This window comes from Mauremys reevesii, linkage group 2, assembly GCF_016161935.1.
Source record: "Mauremys reevesii isolate NIE-2019 linkage group 2, ASM1616193v1, whole genome shotgun sequence".
NCBI lineage: Eukaryota > Metazoa > Chordata > Testudines > Geoemydidae > Mauremys > Mauremys reevesii.
In genome coordinates, this window is record NC_052624.1 from 19,038,925 (window position 1) to 19,066,523 (window position 27,599).

Here is a 27,599-nt window from a genome sequence, read left to right on the forward strand (position 1 = left end):
TTGCAGATTGCCCCAGGACTTCATTCCCTTTTGCAGAGAATTTCTAAATGTTTTGGTTTTGTTCTACATCAGAACAGAACCAATCCTTCGTGAAATGGAATTACTGTTCTCCATCCAGTTCTACTCACCAATCCAGAGAGGTAGTTCTCAACACTAGTTTCTCTTGGCTTATTCTGTCATTTAAGCAGTGCAAAAACAACACTTCACTGATGCTACCCAACATTCCTGTCTTCCCTTCCTGAGGGCTGGCCTACACTAAAGCTGTATGTCGACCTAAGTTACGTCGACTTCAGTTACATAAGTTACATAACTGAATTGGACATAATTCCCACACTGCCCTGTATCGACGGGAGACACTGTCCCGCCAGATTACCTTCCGCCTCTCAGAGAGATGGAGTACAGACATCGACGGGAAAGCGCTCTGCCATTGCAGTAGTACTGATTTAGCTGTAAGTATAGACAAGCCCTGAGACCCATTCCAACAGTTCTGTCCTTATTGATTCCTTCCAATCTGAGATACCAGTGCAGCTTCTTCAACCAGTGAACTGCAGCTCTTCTCTATCAGGGATGCACAGGGTAGGGGGAAGGCAGGGAGCAGCCAAGGCTAATAGCCACTTCCACTTCTTTCTGAGCATGGGGCAACTACTAGGCAATGGCTTTGTCCTTCCACAGTAGGAAAATCCATAATGCCAGTTATTGGGGCACAGATGGTGCTGAAAGGTCAGATTCCAATAAGAAGGGCTGCGAGGAGTACTGAACGTCTAGGAGTCCTCCCTCCTGCATCACAGACTCCTGACTCCTGAAGAGAGACCCATTCCCAAAACAAAAACTTCCTGTGATGTGCCAAAACCAGATTTTACTTCCTTCAGCAGGCTTACTCTGTCTGCTGGAGAAAGTGGGGCTTCTCCTCAGAAAATAGGAAGAGAAAATAAAAGAAGAGGAGGCTACTCTGTTAAAAACTAAGTAAACAAAATTAAAAAGAGAAATTGTTTTCTGAATATTTTACTCGCAGCTGGAGGATAGATTTTATGATATAACTTCTTGTTAAACAGACCTCAAGTACCACTGGCAAATTGGCTTTCTTTGTGTGCATTTTTAGTGGTTTGCACCATAAACATTAGTTTAATTCCATTATTTAAATTTTTTTTAAGATGATAGGAATAATACCTACATAGGAAATCCTTGCCATAATAAATTGTTGAAAAAACATCTCTCAGAATGGTTGGAGTTAGACAAATAAATTAATCAAAATATGAATAAATTCTAATCCATCATACAGGCAATGCAGGATTTCTTGTCAAAGTTACCTACTTACTCCTGAGGGAATTCTGCATCACTGTGTAATGCAGAATTTTGCAGAAATTAACGTGCGTGCAGAATTTCCTTTCCCCCATAGAAATGGGCTGCAGTGCTGTTAACTGCCAATAGGGGCTGCTGGACCTGGCAGAGCCCAGCTCATGCATAGAAGACACTGCCAGAGGGAGGGGGAGGGAGCTGTAGAGTTCCTGGCAGCTGCAGTTCCCAGCATGCCCTGAGGAAAGGAGAAGGCAGCATGCACAAAACTCCGTGCAAGCCTGGGACTTTTTCTCCTCTGGATCCGTGGACTTGGGGGGGGTGGGGGTGGCGGGAGTCCTGCAGCTGGACTCTGGGAGGGGGAAGGTGGCAGAGAAACAGGAACTGGGTTGTCATAGGGGTTTCTTTAACTCTCTACTCCTGGGGGAAATTTTGTGTGTGTCTGTATTGTTACCAAATTACCAAAATAATTGAAAATGGCATGATTATGTAGTGTTATTTTGACAAATAATATTTGCAGAGTTTTAAAATATTGTGCGCAGAATTTTTAATTTTTTGGCACAGAATGCCCCCAGGAGTATCTATTGTTGTGCTGTGCAGTCTTATTTTAAATTTTTCAAGTGGCAGGATGCCCACCACTTTCTGTGAGAGATTGTTCAACAGCCTAGTAATAAATCTTTTGGGAAGTTATTTCACAGATATTAAGCCTAAATTGGTTTCTTCTTAATCTCATCCCATTACTTATAGCTAAACCCACCTTCGTATAACTTTTAATGCTTTTACTACTTTGGGAGGATAGGAATACTGTCACTTAGCCAAGCTATGTGTAGTTAGCTCTTTTAGTTAGTAACTCATTGTTACAGATAAATAGAACAGGTGATAGCACGGCTGACAAACTGAAAGCAATTCAGAGAAGGGCAGCAAAAATTACATATGCCTGAGTAATTTTTTTCTCTTCTTTGAACTCCTTCCTATTTGCCCATATTTCTAACCTCTCTAGAGCCTTTCCAGTTATTTGTCTCTCCCAAGTTCGTATCCTCAAGAAATGGCAGCAACATGATGTTCACTCCCATCCTGTGTCATGCTAATAGATTATTTAATTAAGTTGTTTGTAAGAAGACACTTAATATCAACCCTTCTGATACTCCACTAAACACCTCCCCCAACTCATTACATTGCTGGTTGATCATTACCTTTAGTTTGTCCGTCAGCCAGTTTTCAGTCCCTGTGGCAATGTTGAAATCTAAGCCAATTGGAATGAATTTTGCAAGTTTTAATGAGAGACTATATCAAATGCTTCACTGAAATTTAGATATGGTGGCTTCTACCTCATTCCTTTCATCAGCTAATTATAGAATTCTTTTCAAAAGCTATCAAATTTGAACAGACTTTTTAATTGTCAACATGTTGCTTATTGCCAATATTCTTTTATTGTAGTATTTAGAGAACCTTTTACTTTGCTTTTGTTTCAAAGAGATACTAGTGTTTTAAAAAAAGTCATGAACATTTGTTCTTGTTTTATTATAATCTAGAATCAGTCAGACTTGTCAGATGAAGAACTGAATGATGATCTTCTACAGAGTGACAATGAAGATGAACAAAATTTTAGGTATGTGTTCTACGCCGCTCAGGGAGGTGGTGTTACTAAATGGGCATAGAGAGACACTTACATTGCCAGGAGCCAAATTTAAGTGAAGATGCTTCCACAGCTAGGTTGACACAAGGCAGTTTACATCAACCTAACCCTGTAGTGTAGACCAGGCTCCGGAGTGTCACAGCTAAATACAAGATGAAACAGATTGTTAGGCATAAAGAGTTAGCAATGCTGCAAGAGACCATTCAAGGTGAAGTGGACAGTTAATACCTTTGCATTCCTAGGACAAATAGGAGTCCATGATTTTTAGTCTAGAAAAAGTTATGAATTTAAGCTTCCAGGCTCATTTTTTGATGGTGATGTGTGGGTTTCCTGTAACCCACTAGCCTTCCTTTGTCCCATGACTGCAAAGGTGTTAACTGTCCGCTTCACCTTGAATGGTCTCTTGCAACATGTGTTAACTCCATATGTTTAACAATCTGTTCAACCTTGTATTTAGCTATTGACACTCTTGAGTACCTTTCTTGGACTGGAAGAAGAGCTCTGCAAACTCAGGCTGTGTCTACACTGCTACTTTCAGCCTAAAACTTTAGTCATTCAGAGGTGTGAAAACCCCCCGAGCGACAAGTTTGAGCACTGAAGAGCGCCAGTATAGACAGCACTTTATCACTGGGAGCCGTGCTCCCGGTGATAAAGCTACCACCCTTCATTCGGGGTGGTTATTTTTTATCGCAGGGAGAGCTTTTCCCCTGACGATAAAGTGTGACTACACTGCCCACGTCACAGCATTGCCACTGCTGCGCTGTAACGTAGGCAGTGTAGACATACCCTCAGAAGCTTGTCTCTTTTACGAACAGAAGTTGGTCTAATAAAATATATTATCTCACCCACCTTGTCTCTCTAATATCCCGGGAGCAGCACAGCTACAACTACACTGCAAACAATAGGTATTCTTACTTACTTTTAATGGAGTATTAGGCATCAGGAATGCAAGATATTCAGGTCATCATTGCACTAGTAATGCTATATTGTAAAACCTGTTCATCAAAATCAATCCTTGCAAAAATTTCCATGTTCCAGAATAAGGTTGTATCTGCATTATTTGCTTTGAAATGCTTTCCCTTGTATCTGGATATATCCATGACATTTTTTGTGTAAACCAAACATGCTTCTACTGTATTTATGGCTGAGAAAGCAATTGTAATCTTATAATTGCAGTGGTTTGTAAAACTATCCCTAAAATTATCGCTTGACCTGAAATTGCTTATTATTTTTCAGCCCATCATTTAATCATATAGTTTGAGCTATAAGACATTTCAGCTATGCAATTTTTTAACTTTCAGTTAACGGGTTTTTGTTTTTAAATCATTGATATCAGCATAAGTCCTGTTTGTCCAGCCCCCCATCACCATCATAAGCCAGGCCTCCTGCAGAACCCCAGGAATGCCCCCTTAACATTCTCTGAGTCTGTGGAGGTTGGCTCCAAATGCATGAAATTTGAATCGAGGACTGTGTTGTTGCATCCCTTCTTGCACCATGCAGTACTGAAACTTGTACAAAGACTTGTACAAGGCTTTAGAGATGAACAGTCACTCCCTGCCACATGAATGTTCTGTGGTGGTGGTGTCCCTAACCCACTATAAGCTGTTTGAGGGTACAGGCTAAAGGGGTCATATGGTCCAATACAATATATGAGACAGCTTGGAAAGCTCACTCTAGGAGACAAAGTGGTGTCTGTCCTAAGATTTTTTCCCACCCGCAGTCCACATTAGGCAGGGGAGAGAGGAAAAGGAGGTAGCTTTCTCTACTGCAGTTATGGGAGTAGGGTCAAACTCCATCCTCAGACTAGCAATCTGGGAACATGATGCTGTTCTCTCAGTAGAATTGAACTAAAGAACCATCAAAAGAGAAACAGGATTTTCCATTAAGTAGGAGACTACCAGTTGTGTGTCTCTTATTTTTCTCCCCTGCTACCTTTCCCTTCTTGTGCTGTGCAGCAGGGAATAGCTATGTGACTGCACAGGTGGTGAAAGCAAAGAGGAGAGCACCCCGAATAGGCAGTAGTGCTGCCCAGAGTGGGAAACTGAGGCCTGGTCTACACTAGGAAATTAGGGTCGGAGGGAGTGGGATGAGAAAATTAGATCCAACCCCTGGTGTTGGCAGTGTTACATTGATGGGAGAATTTTACTGCCTCTCATGGAGGTGGAATACCTGCGCCAATAGGAGAACCCTTCTCGTCTGTGTATGTAGTGCCGGGGTAGGCAACCTATGGCATGCGTGCTGAAGGTGGCGCACGAGCTGATTTTCAGTGGCACTCACACTGCCCAGGCCCTGGCCACTGGTCCGGGGGGCTCTGCATTCTAATTTAATTTTAAATGAAGCATCTTAAACGTTTTTAAAACCTTGTTTACTTTACATACAACAATAGTTTAGTTATATATTATAGACTTACAGAAAGAGATCTAAAAACATGAAAATATATTACTGGCACGCGAAACCTTAAATTAGAGTGAATAAATGAAGACTCCGCACACCACTTCTGAAAGGTTGCCAACCTCTGATGTAGTGTTTTCACTGAAGCGTGCCACTGCAGCATTTTAACTGTGCATAAGCCCTTTTATATGAACTATTACTTTTCCATCTCTGGCAGCTGTATTACTGTTACCCATGGGGTGAATACTTTTGCTGCTTTTCCCTCCAACTTCCATTCAAAGCCCTTCCAGTCTGGGGCCAACTTGGTGTACAAACAGCATACAAATCTGTTTAGATCTTGTGGTCCCAAATTTTGCAAAAGTAGGTCCCTTTTAAGTTAACTTGTAGAATTGTAACATGGTAAAGGAAAAAGTTTTTAAAAGTAAAACACCCCTCCAAAAACATTTTTCAATCAAAATGTTCAGCAAATCAGTAATCCAGTTTAAAACATCATATTTGTGAATCAACTTGTTTTCCTACTTTCTCACCAAATCTCGAGTTGGAGATTGACTGTTTTTAGGTGGCTGTGATATCAACTGTTGCAAATTAAACATCAAAACTTAAATTCTAGCCTTAGTTCATAAGAAAGATCTGAATTTTCAAACAATTTCTTAAATACTGTTTTTAGGTTCACACAAATTCTGTTACTAACATAAAATAATTTTTTTTAAACCTCCACAGGTCACCTTTAAAAGACAGTTCTTGACTGTATAAATTGTATTTTTTTCCCCGCCGAATGGAAACTTAAATCTACCACAATAAAAACCACGATCTAATTCAAATTGCTTGTTTCTTGTCTATATTAATATAGTAATAACAATGATTTAGTAGCTTACTTGGAGGTATTAGAAGGCAGATGCAGTTGAAGTCATTTTGTGTATTTTTGTTAGTCTGGGAATTAAAATTGAATCCAGTCTGCTTGGTTACCATTCAGGACTTTTGCCAGCCTAACCTGTTAGACCATCTGGTTGGTTTGATTCCCCTGGTCAAATAATCTGCAGCTGGTGATAAGCTGTGGTACAGTATGCATTATGAGTTTATGGCATGCAGTCAAGTTGATGTGTGAGCTACATTTTTGTTCACTAACTTAGAGTATATGTATTTGTCTGCTCCGTTGTACTAAATCCTTACAAATTTAGTTAATTGCTATATTTTCAACTTTGGTCTGAATCTTTTTTCCCCTTCCATTGCAGTTCTCAAGGTGTCACAGTTAGTCTTAATGCTACATCTGGCATGGTTACGTCATATGATTACTCTGAGAACGCTAATGATCATTCGATAGAACATGAGTCGGAATATGACCAAGGGGAGGATGAAATGGCTTATGACAAATCGGGTGAACCTGAAGTATACTCTCAAGAGTACACAGGGGAAGGACAGTATGAAGGCAATGATGCTGAGCTGACGGAAGACCAAATAGAATATGGGGAAGAACAGGGAGAGGAAGAAATTTACAATGATGAAGTGCTAGACCTTGAAATCAATGAACCTCTAGATGAATTTCCAGTGAGTTTCTTTCTATTGTATCTCCAAAGATCACATTGCTTCACATGCATCGGTTTTTAGACTGATTTGAAATCTATTTACTTCCCTAGGGAGGGGGGGAAATTAGACCTATTATCACTGTCTGCCAGTTTCTTTATCTAGGCTGTGACAAAGTTTGTGTTGACAGCTTGTTTGGCGGTAGGTAATGCTCCTTTGTCATGCTGGAAGGCAGTTGAGAACCATGACCTTGAGGGTTGTATCCTTAAGGAAGAAAACAGCTTTGTGTGGTGGAGATACACTGCCAATTGTTAGAAGTACTTAATGCAAAAGCTTTTATCCAGGCTTTAGACAAGATCTGATAAAGTCCTTCCAAGGTGAAAAGATTATTGACCTGCTAAAGACATCTTTAAGGTGCTAATATTCCAAAGTGATTGATGTCCTGCTCATTCATCCTTTTTGTAACTGAGAACTGTCTAAATCTGAATAAAGAGATTGGAGGTTAGTTCAGAAAATGTCACATGCATAATTTGATATCTTTTAAGCAGCATACAGAAGAGCATGTACTGATTTTAATTGCAAGTAAATATATTCCATAATCACAGTTTATACTTCATACATTTAGTAAGAGAAAATCTGCTTAAAATATCAGCTGACGTACTCTGAAAAGTTTTTTTGTTTTTTTTTTATTAATGGTTGTACAGCATCTAGCATAATAGGTGCTTGATCCTCGTTTGGGCCTTCTAGACAGATGAATAATAGCTGTATTCAATTAGTAGAGTAACATTTTAAAGAATAATGAAATATTCTATTTTCCCCTTTTTAAAATAAAGGTGGCTATTGTCAATATAGTGCCATGGGGCAGATGGCACTTCAGACAAGCAAATATTCCAGATTTACCTCCAAAGAATTTAAAATCTAAGGGCCTGATCCTCATCCCACTGAAATTAATGGGATATTTGTTGTGGCATCAGCTGGATCACACCATATTAGTTATGTGTGTTGCTGTATAATGTTGTTAATATAATATTGTCAGTAGCATTAAAGCCACTACAACTGTTCTAAAAACCCTGCTAGATTAACTACCACGTGTAGTAGAAAATCATAGTAATAGCCTGGATTTTGATTAAACCTGTTTTCAGTTCCTGTAATCTATACATGTATAGTTCTGAATTTTTACACATGTGGCCCTTCCTTGTAACTTCCTTTTATAATTGTTTTAGGATGAAGATTATATACAGTCATATAATGAACAACAAGGGATGGAAGAACAGGAAGAATATGTAGCTGAAGAGGAATTGGAGGAGGTCGCTGATTCCCAAACACCTACAAATGAATCAGAAGAGGTATATTGTGCACCTTACAGAAATCTTGTAACAATTGCTTATTGCAGAATTTATAATAATTTAGAATTGTTCAAATTGCTGGCTAAGAAGTAATGCCAATTGGCTGCAAGCTGGCTAAATGCCAACAATTCTTGATATCCTCCCTTTGTTTTTAGGATGTATGGTATGTTGCAGAAATGTTTTACTGTCCTTTGTTTTGCTAGCATCTGTGTTCACTTTTTTCTAATGACAGTATTGGATTTAAAAAAAAAAATTCTGAAAACCTGAAGGCAACAGATAGGTGTGAAGGGCATATTTCCTTTAATGTTTACACAACTGGAGTTTTTAGGTGGGAGAATGATGATAATTCTGCATGGTATCTGTGATTTTATACATACAGTAGAACCTCAGAGTTACGAACATCAGAGTTATGAACCGAGTAGTCAACCCCACACCTCATTTGGATCCGGAAGTTTGCAGTCAGGCAGCAGAGACCAAAAAAAGCCAGTACTGTTAGATGTAAACTACTAAAAAAGTGGGGGAAAGGTTAAAAAAAAAAGACTAGGTAAGGAAACTTTCTGTGCTTGTTTCATTTAAAATAAGATGGTTAAAAGCAGCATTTTTCTTATGCATAGTAAAGTTTCAAAGCAATATTAAGTCAATGTTCAGTTGTAACCTTTCAGAGTTACAAATAACCTCCATTCCCAAGGCGTTTGTAATGCTGAGGTTCTACTTTATATCCAGTGGTGAGCTGCAGCCGGTTCGCACTGGATCGCGGGAACTGGTTGTTAAATTTAGAAGCCCCCTTTAGAACTGGTTGTTCCTGGAGGGACAACTAATTCCAAAAGGGCTTTTAAATTTAACTAAAGCTCGAGCAGCTCCCTACCCTTCCCCCAGCCCCAGCTCACCTCACTCCGCCTCCTCTGCTGAAGCTCCTCCGGCTTCTCTTCCCCCTCCCCAGTTTCCCGCGAATCAGCCGGGAAGCCTGGGAGGGCTGAGAAGGAAGCAGCGCTTCCACCAGGTGAGCTGGGGCCTGGGGGTGGGGGTGCCAGCGGGAGGAGGGCTCCAGGCGGCGCGCCGCTCGGCGAGGTCGTGGCGAGACTCTGGGGTCGGGTGGCGCAGCTCCTGCCTCCAGGGTCCAGCTGTGACCTCGGCCGGGCGGCACGGCTCCTGCTCGGGTCCGGCCGGGCGGTGCGGTTCCTGCCTGGCCGCCAGGTCCGGCCCCAACCTCGGCCGGGTGGCGCGGTTCCTGCCCGGCCACCGGGTCCGGCCCCGACCTCGGCCGGGCGACGCGGTTCCTGCCCGCCACGGGTCCAGCCCGGCCGCGCGGTCCAGCCGGGCAGCGGTTCCTGCCCGGCCGCGCGGGTCCAGCCCGGCGCGGTTCCTGCCCGGCCGCGGGTCCAGCCAGGCGGCGCGGCTCCAGCCCGGGCCGCGGCTCCAGCCCGGGCGCGGCGCGCGGCTCCAGCCCGGCCGCTGGTCCGCCCCGGTCCGCCGGGCGGCGCGGTCCTGCCCGGCCGCTGGTCCGCCCCGGTCCGGCCGGGCGGCGCGGCCGCGGGTCTGGCCCTGACCTCAGCCGGACGGCGCAGCTCCTGCCCGGCCCCGACCTTGGCCGGGTGGTTCCGGTCCCAGCCCCAGCCCAGCTGGGCCCCCACCTCCAGGTAGCATGGTAAGGGAGCAGGGAGGGGGTGTTGGAAGAGGGCAGGGGAGTTGGGGGCGTGGATTAGTGTCAGGGCACTCAGAGGGCAGGGAACAGGGGGATTGAACGGGGGCAAGGGTCCCGGGGTGGCAGTCAGGAAGGAGCAGGGGTTGGATGGGCGGTGGGGGGCAGTTAGTGTTAGGGATTCCAGGGACAGTCAGGGGACAGAGAGAAGGGGTGGTTGGATGGTGCAGGGGTCCCCAGGTGCCATCAGGAATGAGAGAAGGGGTTGGATGGGGTGGCAAGGGGCAGTCAGAGGACAGGGAAGGGGGGTGGAGGCTGTCAAGGAACATGGGGGGGTTGGATGGGGCAGGAGTCTCCCGGTGGGGGCATGACCCCTCATGGGGTGAGGAGGAGGGAACCGGTTGTTAGTATTTTGGCAGCTCATCACTGTGTATATCCCTAGTAACTGTAACCGTAATGTGATACCTCCATGCCCAAATGAATATATTGGGGTAAAGATGGTAAAATTTTCAAAAAAAGTCCTATATTCAAAGGAAATGTAAGCATTTAAAAGCCTAAGAGTCACTGAAAGTCAAAAAGACAAAGACCCATCCTGTGCCTTATTTGGGAGCATCTTGTGCATGGGTCTGAAAATTCTACAAGCTTCTCCTTGCAGTTTTCTCTTAATTCTTTCATCAGGAGAGAAGGTGAGGTCCCTTGTTCCCTTCTTACAGAATTAGACAGAGGCTTGATGCCAAAAACTCACAGGTATTTGCTCACTGGCTACAGTAGGAAGGGGTTTTACTGATTCTTCAGCATTAACTTGCAACAGATTGCTGGTGGGGGTAGTAAGGAGATTTGTTGTCTACTGCCTCCCCAGGAATCTGCTGCACTATTACTTGTATCCCAAAGTTTAATTTATAGGATCTATTGGAATACTCATTGAAGTGGAATGTCTGAATGTTGGGTCTCGTGTATGCTAAAATGCTTGGTTGACCCAGCTATGTTGCTCCGGAGTGTGGAAAATCCACACCCCTGAGGGAAGTAGTTAAACCAACCTGATCTGGTGTAGACTGCGCTAATTCGGAAGAATTCTTTGTTCGACCTAGCTACTGCTTCATGGGAAGGTGGAATACCTACGCTGTATTGAAGTGCCACAACGGCACAGCTGCAGTTGTGCCTCTGGAGCAATTTGTTAGATAAGCCCTTGGTTCCCTCTCCAGAGTACAAATCCATCAGCTAGTTCAACCCCAAGAGGTTCAAAAAGTGGCATTTTTGTTTGTATACTCACTCCATTTTAGAACTTTTCAGTCTCTAGTTGTATCAAATAAACTACGCTGGAATAATCTTCTTTGGTAGATTAATATTTAATAAACATTTTAAAGTTTTAGTAATGTTTTATAGATCCATTTAGTAATACTTCATTTTGTGCATTTGTTGGCCTATAAACACCCTCTTTCTGGTACTCTGCTGTACTTTGACTATCCAGAGCCAAGGTCTGTGTATTAACTGATGAAAGCACAGTCCATCATTTATTACTTAAAACAGATCATTGTATGTAATTAAGACCCTGACAAGTATTGCAAATAAATGTTGTGGAGCAGAAAGCTAAAATGTACCGAGTAATTTGACCTTAGTGGGACTGCGAAAATGCCAGTCTCCAAACTCACATAATTTTCAGTCGTTCTACAGTTTGAATCGACACCTTTCAGCACGTTGAACTCTTGAATTCTGCAGCTTTCCTTCTTATTGTTAAATTTTCTGGAGGTCAGAACAGAAACTGTCCTCTTCACCCTGATGAAGCAACCTTTCTCTTTGGGACCACCAGGGTGTCGTTGTGGGCAAATACTTTGACACTAACAGATTCCATCTTATGTGCAATATGAGCCTTCTTCAACATTGTGTTGCAAAGTTATAAATTCATAGAGGTAAAATGAGATTACTTCAGAAGTAATCTCAGTAGTAATTCTTTCAGAGATTCTTCTGGACAGCTAAAGAAGAATCAGAGGCTAAGCAAAATCAGATCAGTCATCATGAGTGTACAGTTTGAGACCTTAGAGGAGTTGGTTTGCTGTTAGGCATAATATATCCTAGACTCCTTTCCAGGAACAGCAGAAAGATTTAACCAGCTCGATCCCACTGGGAAAATGAGACAAATTGTATAACTAGAAAAGACATAATTAGTGAGCTTGCATATATGCACCCTGTATATACTTTATTATCTACTTTTTCCATCAACTCAATTCCTTGGAGATTCTTTAGTCATTGATTTAAAGCAGATGTTGTCAGCCTATATACGCCCAAATTTTGACCTACCTTAAAGCTGACTGTACTTGCTCTGTAGCCTATATTTTGAAAGAGAAACTTCAGACTGCCTCAGATTTATAATTTGAGGACGGACTGCCTGCAGTTTTTCAGTAAAAGCAATTTGCTAATGAGCTTTGTTCCTTTATTCAAAGGAGAATCAATAAATTCATGGTGTGTGGTGTTATATGGCTGTGATCTTAGCTGTTTATGTTCTTGCTATTGACAAAAATGTCAACAGTATTTGATCTTCATTATCAGCTTGAAAATGCAGTGCAATCGAAAGTGTTGGTAACTGAGATCCACCTCTTAGGTAAAGAAAACATTGTTTTGATTGTCCTGCCCACTACTAGCCTTCCTCTCCCTGGGAATGGAGATCCTCCCCATTCCTGAACAAAGCTGGAGTATTCATTTCTACTACATTTCCCCTGCCTTTCCTCTCTCACAATCATTGCCACACTTCCTGGTTGTAATCTGCTGGGTAGAACTTGCTTGTGCTCATCTGTGTGGCTCCTATAGCATCTGGAGGTTCTGCTGTTTAGCGGAATGACCGTATCCTAGTGACAAAGCAGAAGTTAAATTTGGCTCTCGAGCATGGCATGGAGTATTAATATTAAGCCTTCCACATTTTTAGTGGTTTAATGTATGTGATTGAATAATAGATGTATTGTGCTTTCACCTCTGTTAGTCTGATACTTGAACCCTCAGCTTCACTGAAGCAACTGAATGCTTCATGTTGATGGAGACATCTCCATCATGTTGATGGAGAATAAGTTTTGGATTACAGTTATTTATTTTTCTCTGCATAATCTTTCCACACCCCCATTTGGGGATGCATATAATTCTGTCCATGGTAATTAGTTTGTGATTTGGGACAGATATACTTTTGAATCCTGATGTATAGCCCAGCTGTGGTGTTCTACAAAATGTCACTCTCATTGTGCTTGTGGCTAGTCCCTACAAAACTAGAGATTTCTTTGCTTTTAGAATTGGAGTTTTGTTATTTTTTGGAGACATTTAGATTATCACTATATTTTAATGTTTTTATTATAGTGTGCCTAAGGGCACTTCTCACAGACTAGGACCCCACAGTGCTAGGTGCTGTACAAACACAGAACAAAAAGAAGGTCCCTGCCCCAAGGTCAATATAAAATAGCCCTGCCAGTAAGATAGAATTAGTTTACATGAAGTTCCTTATCACAAAATCAATTTGAATGAAATCTAATGCTCTCCTGTAAGAATAAAATCAGAATATATATTAACTTTCATCTTGAAATACGTATTACCCATAAACTCTGTATGTAGATACTGTATGAACATTCATTTTCTTTTAAACAAGAATTTCACTGCAGATGCAATTATATACTTGGTGTAAAAGATAAAAGGGAGATGATAGCTGCTAAAAACAAACTGCAACTGTATGTTTCTGGAAGTAATCCCTAGAGAATCCCACTCCTGGGTTTCTAGCCACAGATATGAGATTCAACAACTGACTAGAATTCAAAAGTTAGAACTTTTGGAGGAGTCACTCATCATAAGACCCTAGTGTACACCCAGAATATCATGTCCCTTGTCAGTTACTTTTCAGACTTAAAAAGCTAATACAGTTCGTGCTCATAGGGAGTGTTGTGTTGTTTTGTTTTTCTGTGTGTGTGTGTCTCTCTCTAAAAGTTCTGCATTACTGAGTTTTAATTACAGGGAAGTATATTTCCTTTTGCTAAAGTGGGATTTCTGTTTTGTCCTAGCATTCTTTCTGAATTTAAAATGGGAGGAGGAACTTAAATTGGGAATAAGATGTCATATTTTGGAAATGTATTTTAAACATGACTAGGGATATCCTGTTTATATTTGCTTGTGGGGTCATGTTTGCTTCTCTAAGCAAATGAGGAATCATTGAAATATGACATCAAATATATAACACAGGACTCTGGCTTTTACAAGTCGTCCATGAATAGTGAACCTCATTAATTTTCACTGGATAGATGCCACCGTGAGAGAGGCTGCTCTGTGGTGAAGGTTTTATAGATGCAATTCTTCTATATTATAAAGAACATTCAAATTTTTAATGGGTTAGCGAATCCCTCGCCCCAAACCTGGACTTTCCCTGGGCAAACGTTTTGCCCCTGGCTTACACGGAGTAAATATTGTTATAGTTTATTTGTATTGTAGTGCCAGGGTCCAGCCAAGAACCGTTTTGTTAGGCACTGTATAAATACAGAGTAATAAGTCCCTGCACCGAAGAGCTTACAATCTAAATAGACAAGATTGACTCCGGGTAGAGGAAAGGTTGTAACATACAGAGGGAACAAAGTGATTACTTGCAAATCTCATGCAATTTCCTTTTTTTTCTTTTTTTTTAAATTCTGTGGGGTTTTGTTAAGAATTAGCTAAATGAAGAGCAAGGAGGGAGAGGAGCAGTAGAAGGAAGCAGAGTAAGCCAGATAAGATGAGAGAAAAGGGAAGTGGGGAAGCATGGAGGACAGCTACAGAGAAGATAGTGTGGGGTGTGGGTGTGTGTGAGTGAGAGTTTGAAGCCAATAGCTACGGAGTACAGGAGAACCTCGGTTACAAACTGACCAATCAACCATGCACCTCATTTGGAACCGGAAGTATGCAGTCAACCAGCAGCAGAGACACAGACATACAAAAAAGCAAATGGAGTACAGTACTGTGTTAAACGTAAACTACTAAAAAAAAAAAAAAAAGCAGCATTTTTCTTCTGCATAGTAAAGTTTCAAAGCTGTATTAAGTCAATGTTCAGTTGTAAACTTTTGAAAGAACCATAATATTTTGTTCAGAGTTACGAACATTTCAGAGTTATGAACAACCTCCATTTCCAAGGTGTTTGTAAGTCTGAAGTTCTACTTTTATCTAGAGTGATATGCTGGTATAATTTAGCTTGTAATTTTAAACTTCTCTTATAGTCTAATAAAAACCATTTCTGCTTAGAGTTCCATTGAGCCAAGCTACAAATGTTGCTTCAGAGAATGTTTGTTTCCTATTAAAGCAATCATATTCAGACCTCTGGTTCGGGAGCCAAATTAGCCATCAGCGTTACCCAAAAAAGCCACAGTACTGTGAATTCGTTGTTTCGTTTATTATAGTACTATATTTTTGTATTTAAACAGTATGACGGGAAATATTTAGTTTTTCTCTCTCTAATAACTTGGATTGGCTGATAATTAAATCAATGTTTTAATAACCCGCGCTGCAAGCAGCCAGAGGAGATGCATTAAAGATCCATTTGTGGCTCGCAAGCCTTAGTCTGTATATCACTGTCTTAAAGTATGCACAGTCCAATATCCAGATGTCATGACATCAAGCTGCCAAATAGGGTTGACAGTTACTTTGAGTGTAATCTCTTACATTTTACTGTATTTCTGTAGAAGTAATAATATTGACTACTTTTACCATATTATTCAGAATAACGTGACCTTCCTTCCCAGATTAGAACTCATTAGTCACCTTTTTATTCATTATTCCAGTCATGTTGATTAGTATTTATTATGTGTCTAAATTCTGCTTCAAATTGATGAGAGTTTATTTTCTTGGTACAAAAGGCACATAACTTTAAAAAACTATGATAATCTGTGACTCCTTTGGAAAAACACACAAAAACAAACCTCTCAGGTTGGGCATCATTAAGCCAGTTTCTCAAGGATGTCAGCATCCTGCCACTAGCGCTAAATATGACTAATTAGCAGTGGAAATAAGAGTGGTGGTGTGATCAAAAAAAAAATTGAGTAAGAAACATGGGTTACTTGAGCACACAAAGGCTTTTATTCCTTTTCTGGAGGAGCTGAAAGATTTCTTCACTATGTGTGGATGAATCCATATCAGCTAAACTGGAAGAATTTCTCATATTGAATTTGACAATAAGATTGACAAAAGGTTTTTTGGTGTATACATGAATTTCCTTGAATATTAGACTCCTTGTATTCATCTATCGAAAACTGGAGGATATTTGTACTGGCAATGGTGAAATTGCAATTCTTCACCAATTATTTCCTGGAGAGCTCCCAGAGTTGTTTGTAAGTAGTTGCAAATTTGAAGTCAAGGCTGCAATAATCAAAGATCTCTGCCTGTTGCAGAGTGTGGATTGCTGATCTAAGCTGGGCTTTCTCTGCTCTGGAATACTTAGGCCAGAACCTAAGAGTGGTTTGGCAGGGGTCTCAAATCCAAATCTAAAACCCCCAGATTACTTTTCAAATGTGGAATTGATGAGTAGTTTTAGAGTAATCTGTTTCTGTAAAAAAAAAATTATCCAATTACGTGTAAAATAATCGAACACAGTAATAAGTTAACAACCCTACAGCCAACATTATAAATGGAACCCCTGAAATGAATGAAAAGATGGAGGTTGCCATACCAACTCTAACGAGAACAATTAAGGTGGGCTAATGAGTACTTGCACTGGACACCTACCAGACTTGCTACCTACATAGTTACGATATCTTGACCTGGTCTCTATATCTATCTCGCCGTGTCCCTGACCTGCTTGGGGAAGGCATAAAACCCACCCCACCTCAGCCAGTCTAGTGGTGAGGAAAAAATTCCTTCCCAGTCCTAAAAGAAAAAAGGGGAGTAGGGAAAGTCTAAAGCAGATCATAAAACGTGGTCCTACTCTGACCCCATGGGTAGGAGGAGGGTACTGATTGGTGATTGATGGGAAAGAGTTTTGTCTGGAATGCATGGCATGTAAATATACTCTCCTTCTCCTGGTGCACATGATGGGCCAGAGGCCACTTCCTGGTCCCTCCTTGGCTCCACTCAGAGAAGTCTGTCCCCCCACTTTCTCTTTCCTTGTAATCCAGATGTAGTAAGGGCCTTAAAGGAGCTCCATCCTGACCTTCCTGTTGCCTAGACAGTCGCTGCATTCAGTTGCGGTGAGGACAGTAGGCTTGATGTGTGTCACCTGTGGAGCTAACTGGCTCCTATGAGTTCCTGCCTTGCCTCCTTTCTAATAATTACTACTTTTAAGTGCCCTAATTTAGAAGACAAAATCATGTCTTGCTTTAGTATGTTCTTTCTGTGTTAACCAAACAGAAAAAACATGTGTAGGCTCTAAAAAGAACTAAAAACTGTGTGTGAGACCCCCAATAAATCAGGAATCGGACTGCTAGTATGTAAAAAGAAACCCCAAACCCAATCTTTCATGGCAAATAATGCTATATTATAATATTTTAAATTTCAAACTATAAATCAAATTTAAGCTGAATGTAACATTCTTAACTTTCTGTCCACCATCCCAGAACAGGAAAACTTTTTCGGGGTGGGGGAGGGGGGACTGGGTAGAGGTTAGACAGGCTGGAAAGAGACACTGACACTTGGGACATGGTTTTCTGTGAATAATAAAGGTTTGCTCCCCCAAGAAGATCTCAAATGTGACTTGTGAACAAGGGCATAACATTCCATTATGCAGATTTAGTATATTAAAATTGGGTACTGCATAACAGTACATTCTTTTGATGAGAAACTGCTCAGTTTAAACTTCATTTCCACTAGAATATTTTCTCAAGACAAGCAAAACTGTACCTAATCAAAGGAATCTAATTTAGAAATTGTGAAGTTATCTAGCCTTTACTCTTTCAGAGCAATTGTCAATAACATGAGTCATAAACACTAAGAATAATTAATTTATTCTTTTAATGTTTTTGGATAATCTAATGTTTTCTGGATACTGATGGTATCCAAACCCTGAAACTATGGAATAGTCATTTTTCTACATGTCATTACAGGATATTTGATGCGGTTTTATTTTTTAATAGCTGTGGACTAATCAGATTTGGTTCTGGTAGAATATTCAAAATACCCTCTTAAGCATTGTAATAACAATACAAGAGATGTTCCAAGAGTTTGGCTAGAAATGTTTTACAGAAATCAGTTATACCTCAGATATGTAGCTACTGTATATTGTAACCAAACAAAGCTATAAACTATGGTGAATCACCTGCTGTTCCCAAACCGTGCCCAAGAATTCTTTATAATACCAGAAAGGTACAGGCAGTGGAGCCCTTATACAAGACATTTTGTGTGTGTGTGTGTGTGTGTGTGTGTGTGTGTTTCCTATCTTGACAAAGATTCTTTCAAAAATGGTGATATTTTTAGCATGTTGAAAATCTATCTCAGCCAGCGTTAGTTTGTACTCATCTTTTTCTCTTGTGATGCAGGCAGCTATTGAAACTCTGGAACTTCAGGAGGAAACAAAAGAAGAATCTGATGAAGAGGAGGAGGAGGATGAACAATCTGGACGACTACGTTTCAAAACTGAACGAAAAGAAGGAACCATCATTAGGCTCTCAGACATAACGAGAGAGAGGAGAAACATTCCAGAAACATTGGGTAAGATTCTGTGGCAATGGACTATAATAAATGACTATAATAAAAGAAAGGAAAAGATTGGATTACTTAAAGCCCTATTAACTCTGTTATTCTTAAGGTAAAAGAATGTAGTCTGCCATAGACTCTGCTTGTCTATATGCAAGCTGTTCGCTGCTTCTTTTCCTAGTAGCTTTAGTTCTCCTCCTCCTTTAGAATATCAGAAAAGGTATATGCTTTTTCAAAAGCCAATGCAATGTATATTCATTGAAGCATTTCAGATTCCTTAAACCTGGCTGTCCTTTAAACAGGGGTGCTGGAACAATTTTTGTAGTGGGAATGCTGTGAGCCATCGAACCAAACTGAAAATCCTGTATGTAATGCAAACCCCTTCAAATCAGGGAGTGCTGCAGCACCCGTAGTTCCAGCACCTATGCCTTTAAACAGCAGTTGCCTATACACTGGGAAAATTCCACTACTGTTTTAATATTTCCACCTTTTAAATGACCCCCACAGATTTTCATGCGTGGTGTAAGGCTCACAGTTCTAGTAAACATCACACTAGTTGAAAGCAACTTGCTGTAGTATGTTGGCACACAGCATATATCCAGCTGCAGTGAATGTATATTTGGCACATGTTTCAGCATTGAAGTGGGAAAGCCATTATGTGCTTAATCCTAATAAGACTTTTTCATCAATTAGCTAATAAACTGTTGTGATGTTATGTGCAATTTCAGTGAAAAAGTGATAAATTGATTTTCGGCTTCCCCTTGTTTGCCCAGTTTTAGTCCATCTGTCCAAATAAAGTCACAATGAGGTATCTTGGAGAGGGGTTCATTTCACCAAATCTTTTTATGCTCTGGATGCTGAAATATTTGATACTGTGATATAAAAAAATCCCTTGTTCCATTGGGGATCACTGAAGCTGCTGCTCATGTTGGATTTCAGATAATGGCAGCACTTTTAGTATATATTGATGCCACAATCAATACCAGCATCTGATGTCAGAAGTGCTTGGTATTACTGGGGTTAAATGCTAAGACACAATGATCTAGAATCAAGACTGCCGAGATTCAAAATATGGCTGCCCATGATGATTATACAGATGCTGGAACACCTTTTGAACAAGTGTTTGCCATTGCGCAGTGCTCACAGTTCTGCAGAAACTAAGTATAAATTCAAACTGTGGAAAAAGGTTTGGATGGCTTCCTGAAGAGAGTCAAGATATGAAGCAGATAACTTGAGAGTGAATGGAGGTAGCTTATCAGATACCATTGGTCTATAAGGCATTGAGAGCAGATGGTGCTGACACTGATGCTTGCAGATATGTATGGCTGCACTCTTCAGATCTTCATAAAGACTTTCTGTAGGATGAGTGGAATATTTTTTGGAAGACTGCAGAGGCTATATTCCCAAGAGCAAAGGGCACAATCCACTTTGCTTTCTCTGGTCCCTCTTCAGGCAAAGAAGGTGGAAGGGGAACGGCGGCCTCAGCCTGGAGATTAGCCTAGATGGCTAGGTCTGAATTCAATAATCAGGCTGCTTCTGCTTTCCTTCCAAAGAAAGCCAATGTGTCCTAAACCTCCAGGTTTTTTGAAGGGTCACATAACAAATAGCTAGACTGCCAGTACTTTCTTCAGAGAGCCTTTTTTATGGAGGGAGATTTAAGAGCCTTTTTACCTTCAAATAAACACTAGTTACCTAAGATCCAGCAAGGCAACAGATCTTGCTTCAGAGAGACTCCTCCAAATTGTCCTCCTTGAGATTCCTCTACAGTTCAACAGTAAGAGGAATAATGCTGCAAGAAATTTGATTCTTCTTGGCAAAAAGTCATTGAGTTCATGCTATTGAACGAAGGAAGGAAGGAGTTTTTATTCCAGAAATTTATTCACCTTGACAAATCCTGTCAGCAGGGACCGTGCTACAGATGTTGGCCTGATTGGCACAACAAAATTCATGGCATGTGATCCATGTCAAACCTCCGTGGACCTTGAGATTTCGGTGGTTTCAAGTCAGGGGAAGACTCTCTTATTGAATCTGGGCAATGAATTAACTCATTAGCCATGCTTGTTTGGTATTTCAGGCAAAAATCTTTAATTAGGAAAAGACTTCCAATCCATGTTGTTGTAGAATGATGAATACATCCTGACTAGGATGGGAGGAGCTCTCCAAAGGAGCTTCACACCAAGGCACTCCAATAATAATGCATAAAGGGTCTAGAGATGAGGTGTGATACCAAATGCACTAAGTACCCTAAGATGTGTATGCCTTATCTGCACACAGTGTGTCACTGGCTTAACTAAAGTGACTTTTTTAATGAAATTTGTTAAACTGATGTAAACCCTTGCATAGAATTGGTTTATAGCTGCCTAGTATTAAGGTAAATGGCAGCTGTAAACAGATTTAAGTGTATCCAGGTGGTTTTGTAACAACTGTGAATGCTTAAGGAAAAAGCTTAAAGGGAAACAGCGCTTTTATATTAGAGTTTTTATCAAGTTTTTGGGTTACTTGATATGTCGCTCAGATACAAGCAAAGCAAGGTAAAATGACTATCCAAATATGAACTAAAATAAATGGCAATGGTTAGTTCTATTTTTTTTGGTTTTTTTTGCCAGTTGCTTTTGTTATAATAGTTTCTGTAAATGTGATTGGTTTAATTTTTGTGTTTGTTAATGAAAGGACATACAGTAACTGATACTGTTTAGCCGTTAAACTAACAGCAATGCAAAATTTGTCATTTGCATATAAATATCAGCCCTGCTCTTGGGATTACTGTTAATAGATATTACTGATTTAAAAATGAAACTTTGTTGCATAGCTACATCTCTTTACTTTAAAATCTGGACATAGTTGAGAAAACACTTAAAGAGAAATTAACATTTCAGTTGAAGTTACAAACGTAATTTCCATCCTGTCACATTTTGGTGACCTTTTGTGACAGCTTGTCTCTATTGGAGGGAAGCATTCTTACTTGCTGATTAAAGATGTCATTTGAAACCATTTTATTACCAGGGGTAGTGAAATTAATCTTGACACTTAGAGCCACTAGAAAAATAATTGCTGATTCACTACATTAACTGTGTATGTGTATGAGAGAGAGAACTGTGTAGTCAAGATTAGAATGTGTGTGCCTGGAAAATAAATATATAAAATGTAGAAATTATTCTCTCATGAACGGTGTTGAAACTTTTCCTAAATGTTTGGGGTTTTTTGGTTTGTTTTTTTAACAAAGAAAATGTAATAGGTGGTTTTGAAAAGATTTTAGGGAGACATGTTAAGGAAAAGATATAAAATACATTTCTGAGTACTGAATTCATCCTTTAAATAAAGCTTTTCATGTACTCATTATTATCATGTAGAATTATTGACTGGCTGTACAGCGCTTACATTATGGATGGATGTATACAATAGACTTACTTATCTTTAAGGAAAGAGCGGGAGATAATTATCTTATTTGGCCTGGTACAATCAAAAACCAACAGCATACTTCAAAGCAGCTCTGCTTTGCTCTCCTGCTCTTCCCAGGAACTCTTCCCTCTAGGCCTGATTTAAAAAAACAAACAGTATGGCTTCCACGCCTTATGGAAAGCCATACACAAAGCAGTTGGAACTATTAGTGATGCTGTACTGATGCCAGCAATAGTATGCACAATGTAGTCTGTTTATGCTTGGTATAACATCTAACTTTGAATATACTGAGTTTTTGGTCTGAAATCTGTGTTTCATTAAATTTGTTGCTCTTTCACACACACTCATGCAGAAACGTGTAATGTAATAAGGTTACAAGTCTGAGTGCTCAAATCAGGAAATACGCAAAATGTCACATAATTTAACCTTGTCCCATCACCAACGCATACATAGCACCCAGTTTCTCCCTCTGATACATCCATGGCACTCCTGTTGAAAACTGTTCATGTTGTGCATGTGTATATTAAATAGAATTATTCCCTGGTAATTAACAGTATGTTTATCGGCATTGTTCCAAAATATTCTGTGTACGTACAGAGGATGAATGAAGGATACTGTGAGAACCTTAACTTTTGCATTATCTGACTTTTGAGTGTTTAAGGCTCTGAACCACCACATAAATGTACAAACAGTGTACTCCTCCATTGTGTGGCGTCTTAGGCCAGGCTAACACTACAGACTTCTGTCAGTATAACTATGTCGCTCCAGGGTCTGAATAGTACATACCTCTGAGCAACATAATTCTACTGACCTTAACCCCCTGTAGATAGCACTGTGTTAATGAGAGAGCTTCTCCTGCTGACATAGCTACCGCCTCTCGGGGAGATGGCTTAACTATGCCGACAGCAGAATCTCTCCCATCTGTGTAGTAGCATCTTCACTAAAGCGCTACAGTGGCAAGCTGCAGCACTGTATGTGAAAACAGGCCTTTACTGACTGCAAGGGGATACCACGCAGATGCACATTTGCAGGGCTGGGGCATAAAGTTGGACCCTCAAGTTGATTTATTTGTTCTTTTAGGAAAGAGAGAATTAAAACACTGAATATCTCTTCTGACCTCATAACGTACTTCCTCAGTCCCACAATCAAAAATTTGTTAAATGTTTCTAAACTGCAATGAAGTAAACAAAATCATATCCAAATAATCACTGTCTTCATAGTACACGTGTAGCAGTGCCTGTTGTAGTTTATTGCAGAACAGTAGCCATTATATAACCCTGTTATTTTACATCCATAATTTTATGGAACTGTATTTGTTGGCTGAAAAATTGAGCAAGTCGTCTGTGTTTATGTGACCTAAAATACATTTGTCAGCTGTTATGGTTTTTTAGTTCATTGAGTGGACAGAATAGCTTCCTCTACAGTTTAGACACCTCTCCTTTTCCTCAACTTAATCACATTTTTGGAGACCAACACAACTGAAATTTGAACCTTGAAACATAGTATGGGCATTATCCTGGACACACAGGAAGAAAGATGAGAGACCAGGGATGTGGTTTTACCTAGATCAGACCTTCATTAACTCATTTGGAAACTACCTGGCAATAACATGTCCAGTGCAGTTTGTCCTTCCTTCCATAATCTATTCCATCTGGTAAAGGGCTGCTGTCAGCTTTCCAAACCTTTTCAACTGCTCCCAGCAACCCTCTCCTGGCTCCATCTTCTCATCAGCAACTGGCAACAACTCTGTACAAATGTATAATTAATGTTAGGGTGTCTGCAGTTTTTGCCACATTTTGTAATGCTCTTCAAGTTCTAAACCCTTTTTTAAGGGCCTCTTGAAATATTAGACCACTAGTTACCTTTTTCTGTTGCAAATATATAGCCTTCACAATTCAAATGCACACAAAGTATCTCCAGCCAAATAAGAATAGCAGCAGGTTCCCGTTTCTGCTCCTCCCACACATACACACGCCTGCCTCAATCCGCTGTGAACTTGAAAGCTTAATGAGATCACTTATAAGTAAGTTTAAAACAGTGATTTAAGTAGCTTTAGCTATTACATCCCCTGCCATTTTTGTGGCTTTATCACATTCTTTCTTTTAGATGTTCCAGAGTTGTGTGAAAGACCCCTACAACATGGAAAAATCACTCAGTAGGAGCAGAGAAACTGATTTATACCCAGCATGGTTTGACATGCAAACGACACATTTTTCTCTCAAAACTTTCAATTTTAGGTATTATTTGTAATACCAGTTGAGAAAAATATTTCATACAGAAATGTGACTATCTTGATGCTGTCCCTTTAAATTGTAACATTAAATATGGATTATTTCTTTATTAAAAAAAAGGATTTGTAAGTTCATTTCATCATACAGCAAATACATATTCTAATAGTGTTAAATTTGCACAGTTAACAAGATAAAGGGAAAAGTCAGTTTCAAAAGCAGCACCGTATTATTTATTAGTTATTTTCTAGTTAAGCGTTTAGCTTGTTATATTGCTTGTCACTAAGTGGACCCCATTAAAATGTACAACATATAAAGTATCGCCTGGTCATGCTGCTGGTAAAACCTTCACTCTGTCCTAATATTTAGTACAGACTTTGTATGTTAGTCCACACTTCTACTGTAATCTAGTCCCCGACTAATAGTTATCCCCTGACCTGGTTTGCCTTGGGTTTTAACTTTAGTTCCAGGTACCATCTACTCTGCAACATTTAGCCATGTTATAAATGAACTGGGGGCAACTGTTGTAACCAGCTTCTCAGTTGTAGATGGGCCCAAAATCTATAGTATGTGTTTTGAGGTGACCAGACAGCAAATGTGAAAAATCGGGACAGGGGGTGCGGGGTAATAGGAGCCTATATAAGAAAAAGACCCAAAAATTGTGACTGTCCCTATAAAAAATCAGGACATCTGGTCACCCTAATGTGTTTAGTCTTTGTTTGTCCCCTGTTAAGTTCATCCCTTTTTTTTTTTGAGCCACAAATAAATTGCATAAGAATGTGTGTATCATTTAGTTCTTTCATATTTCTCAAAAATGGCATTAGCTGAATTTGTTCAAATATTCAGAAAAGGTCTTTGGCATAAGACAAACGTACAGAACAGAAGGTGAAGCATTAGAAAACTATGGTTATGATGGAAGACTCAGCATAACCTTTACTATAGTGTTTCCTGCTGCTTCCTTTTCTGTACGCCTTTTCTGTGGATAAACAGAGAATGAAGTTACCCGTGCTGGCAGTCTAGCTCCTTTCACATAACAAACTTCTTAAACAACAAGCAACAAATGTGAGGCAGACTTCAATAGTAAAATAACATTTTCCTTCATGTTAGTTTCATTAACCTGACACTACATGTTTACCTTTGCAGCAGATACAAATACACAAAAAGAAAAACATTGATTTTGCTTTAATGAAATGTTAACATGCCATTGCCACCTTAAGGTGATCAAAGAGCCTGCAAATTTTATCTTGGTTGTAGTGACACTTTTCTCTAGTTATAATGGTGTCCTTTCTAATCCTTACTGCAAATACCTAACATATGCATTTTTCTCATATAACAGAACTCTCAGCAGAAGCCAAAGCAGCGTTATTTGAATTTGAAGAAAGGGAAAGACAGCTTAAACAGGGACGCTACGGCTCAAGGAGAGGAGGGAGGAGAGGAGGTTCCATAATGTGTCATGGAATGGGAGAACAAAGAAGAGACAACAATGAAAGGGGAAGAATGAAGGATCACAGGCCTGCGCTGCTACCAACGCAGCCACCAACAGTGGTAACTAATGCACAGTATTTTCTTTATGAATTGGTACTTTTAAGAAAATAATTATGGCAGTTATTACTCTGATTTGTAGATCTTTATGTAGCTCCTTGTCTTTCAAAACTGGGGTGAATTTTAGAAAAACTTTACTATTCTTAATCATTCATAAAGATTTTAAAAACTCAAATCTTAATTTACTGTTGCCCCAGTGGACCTTAAGGGAAGATGGGCTTCTCACAGTCTAGTGATTAGAACTTGACACACATTTTTGACCAAAACATTTGTATGTGAAAAATACAGATTTGGCAACACTGAAATATTCCACAAATTCGTAGATTCCCTGCATTGTTTTGGTCAGTGAAATTTTTTTTTTTTAAACCCCAAACAATTGAATTTAGACATTTTTTGCAATTGAACTGTTTTGAATTTTTTTCATTCAAAATGACTTTTTGTTTTGAAGTTTCCTTTAATTTAATTTTTAAAAAATTAAAAATGTTAAATACTCCAGATCAAAATGAAACAAAATTTTGTTCGACGCAAAACGTTTTTTTCAACTTCTCAATTTGCAGAAAATATTTAATAAAAAAAAAATTTGACCCAAAACTCATCTTTTCTTCCCAAATTGTTTGGACTTGCCAGCAAACCCAAAAATAATCCATTATTCTCCCAAATATAGTTGTGATTTTGGAAGTATGTGAAGGGTCACATTTCCACTTCAGAGTTTCAGACCTTGGTATTTCAAAGTATCCAAATTTCAAGCATTTTTCAAATGACGCAAACAGATAATCAGGCTCTTTGTTTTTTGCATCAACAGAGAGGAGCAGGTTAACTCCAGTTGTATAGGGAAGCCATCTTTGCATTTGAGATTGCTGCTTATCCTGGCATGGAAAATATCTGACCAGATATTTCCTTTTCTGTTGAATTCATTCTGGTGACTTTCAAGACTCTGTTAAAATAGTGATGTTACATTATTTCTTAAAACTGAGTATTTTTGTATTTCTAATATTGTACATTATGCTAAGGGGAAAATAAAAACCTAGAGCTTGTCTCTACTACCATTTTTGTCAGTATAACTTACATTGTCTAGGGGTGTGGAAAAAACACCACTGAGCAACATAAGTTAGACTGACAGAAGCACCGGTATGGACAGTGCTGTGTTGACGGGAGAGCTTCTTCTGCCGACATAGCTACCGCTGCTCGTGGAGGTGATTTTATTATGTCAGTGGGAAAGCTCTCTCCTGTTGGCATATAACGGCTATATGAGTGATCTTACAGCCACGCAGCTGCATTAGTACAGCTGTGCCACTGTAGGCTCGCTAATGTAGATAAGCTCTCAGAGGAGTCTTCACTCACCTGTGGGTTAGCGCACAGCAGTTTTCTACTTCAGAAATACTACACAACGGTTTTCTAAAATTGCAGGTGAAGTATAACATCTGTAATTGAAATTATCAGGGAATTTAGGTAGACAGATTAGTTACCCACATTGGAATTTGGCCAGGTTATTCGGGTCGATGCCTCTGTTATGAAAAATGCCATGGGAACAACAATGGCCACAAATGATTAAATCTTAATTTAATGTCTTATCCAAAAGAGAATACTTGAGTGGTCAAGAAATATATAATTAATTTTTTGTTTGTTTTTGTGGAGTACTGTTATCTGGGATCCCTGTTCCTAGATTACAGTCTGTGTATGGGTATGATAGAGGTGATGCATTAAAGTGAGGGAACAAGGTTTTACACTGGAAGTATTAATTAAACCATAACAGACTGTTAGTAGGTACTGCTGTAATACTTGATGGTTCAAAACATGCATGCCAATATTTCATGTTTGTAGAACAGAATGGGGGGGGGCATAAATCACCTTTGTTTTTTCACCTACTATATTGCTGCAGTCTTCAATTCATTTAATGTATTTTAAATTAAAATCTAATAATTTTATTATAAGCCTTTCTGTGCTCTCATCATCAAGGTATCAAGACGCATTTGTTCATGTACATCTGTGATTCT

At 39.8% G+C, this 27,599-nt stretch overlaps 1 protein-coding gene across 5 annotated transcripts in view; it reads left to right on the plus strand.

The window, feature by feature from the left end:
* RBM33 (RNA binding motif protein 33) overlaps positions 1-27,599 on the plus strand; it is a 158,077-nt gene that overhangs the window by 25,959 nt on the left and 104,519 nt on the right. For all 5 annotated transcript variants that reach the window (XM_039523249.1, XM_039523248.1, XM_039523251.1 and 2 more), the window contains exons 4-8: positions 2,826-2,902; positions 6,553-6,865; positions 8,065-8,187; positions 18,280-18,451; positions 25,400-25,608. In XM_039523249.1, coding sequence (XP_039379183.1) covers positions 2,826-2,902; positions 6,553-6,865; positions 8,065-8,187; positions 18,280-18,451; positions 25,400-25,608 — 894 coding nt within the window. The remainder of the gene's footprint in view (positions 1-2,825; positions 2,903-6,552; positions 6,866-8,064; positions 8,188-18,279; positions 18,452-25,399; positions 25,609-27,599) is intronic.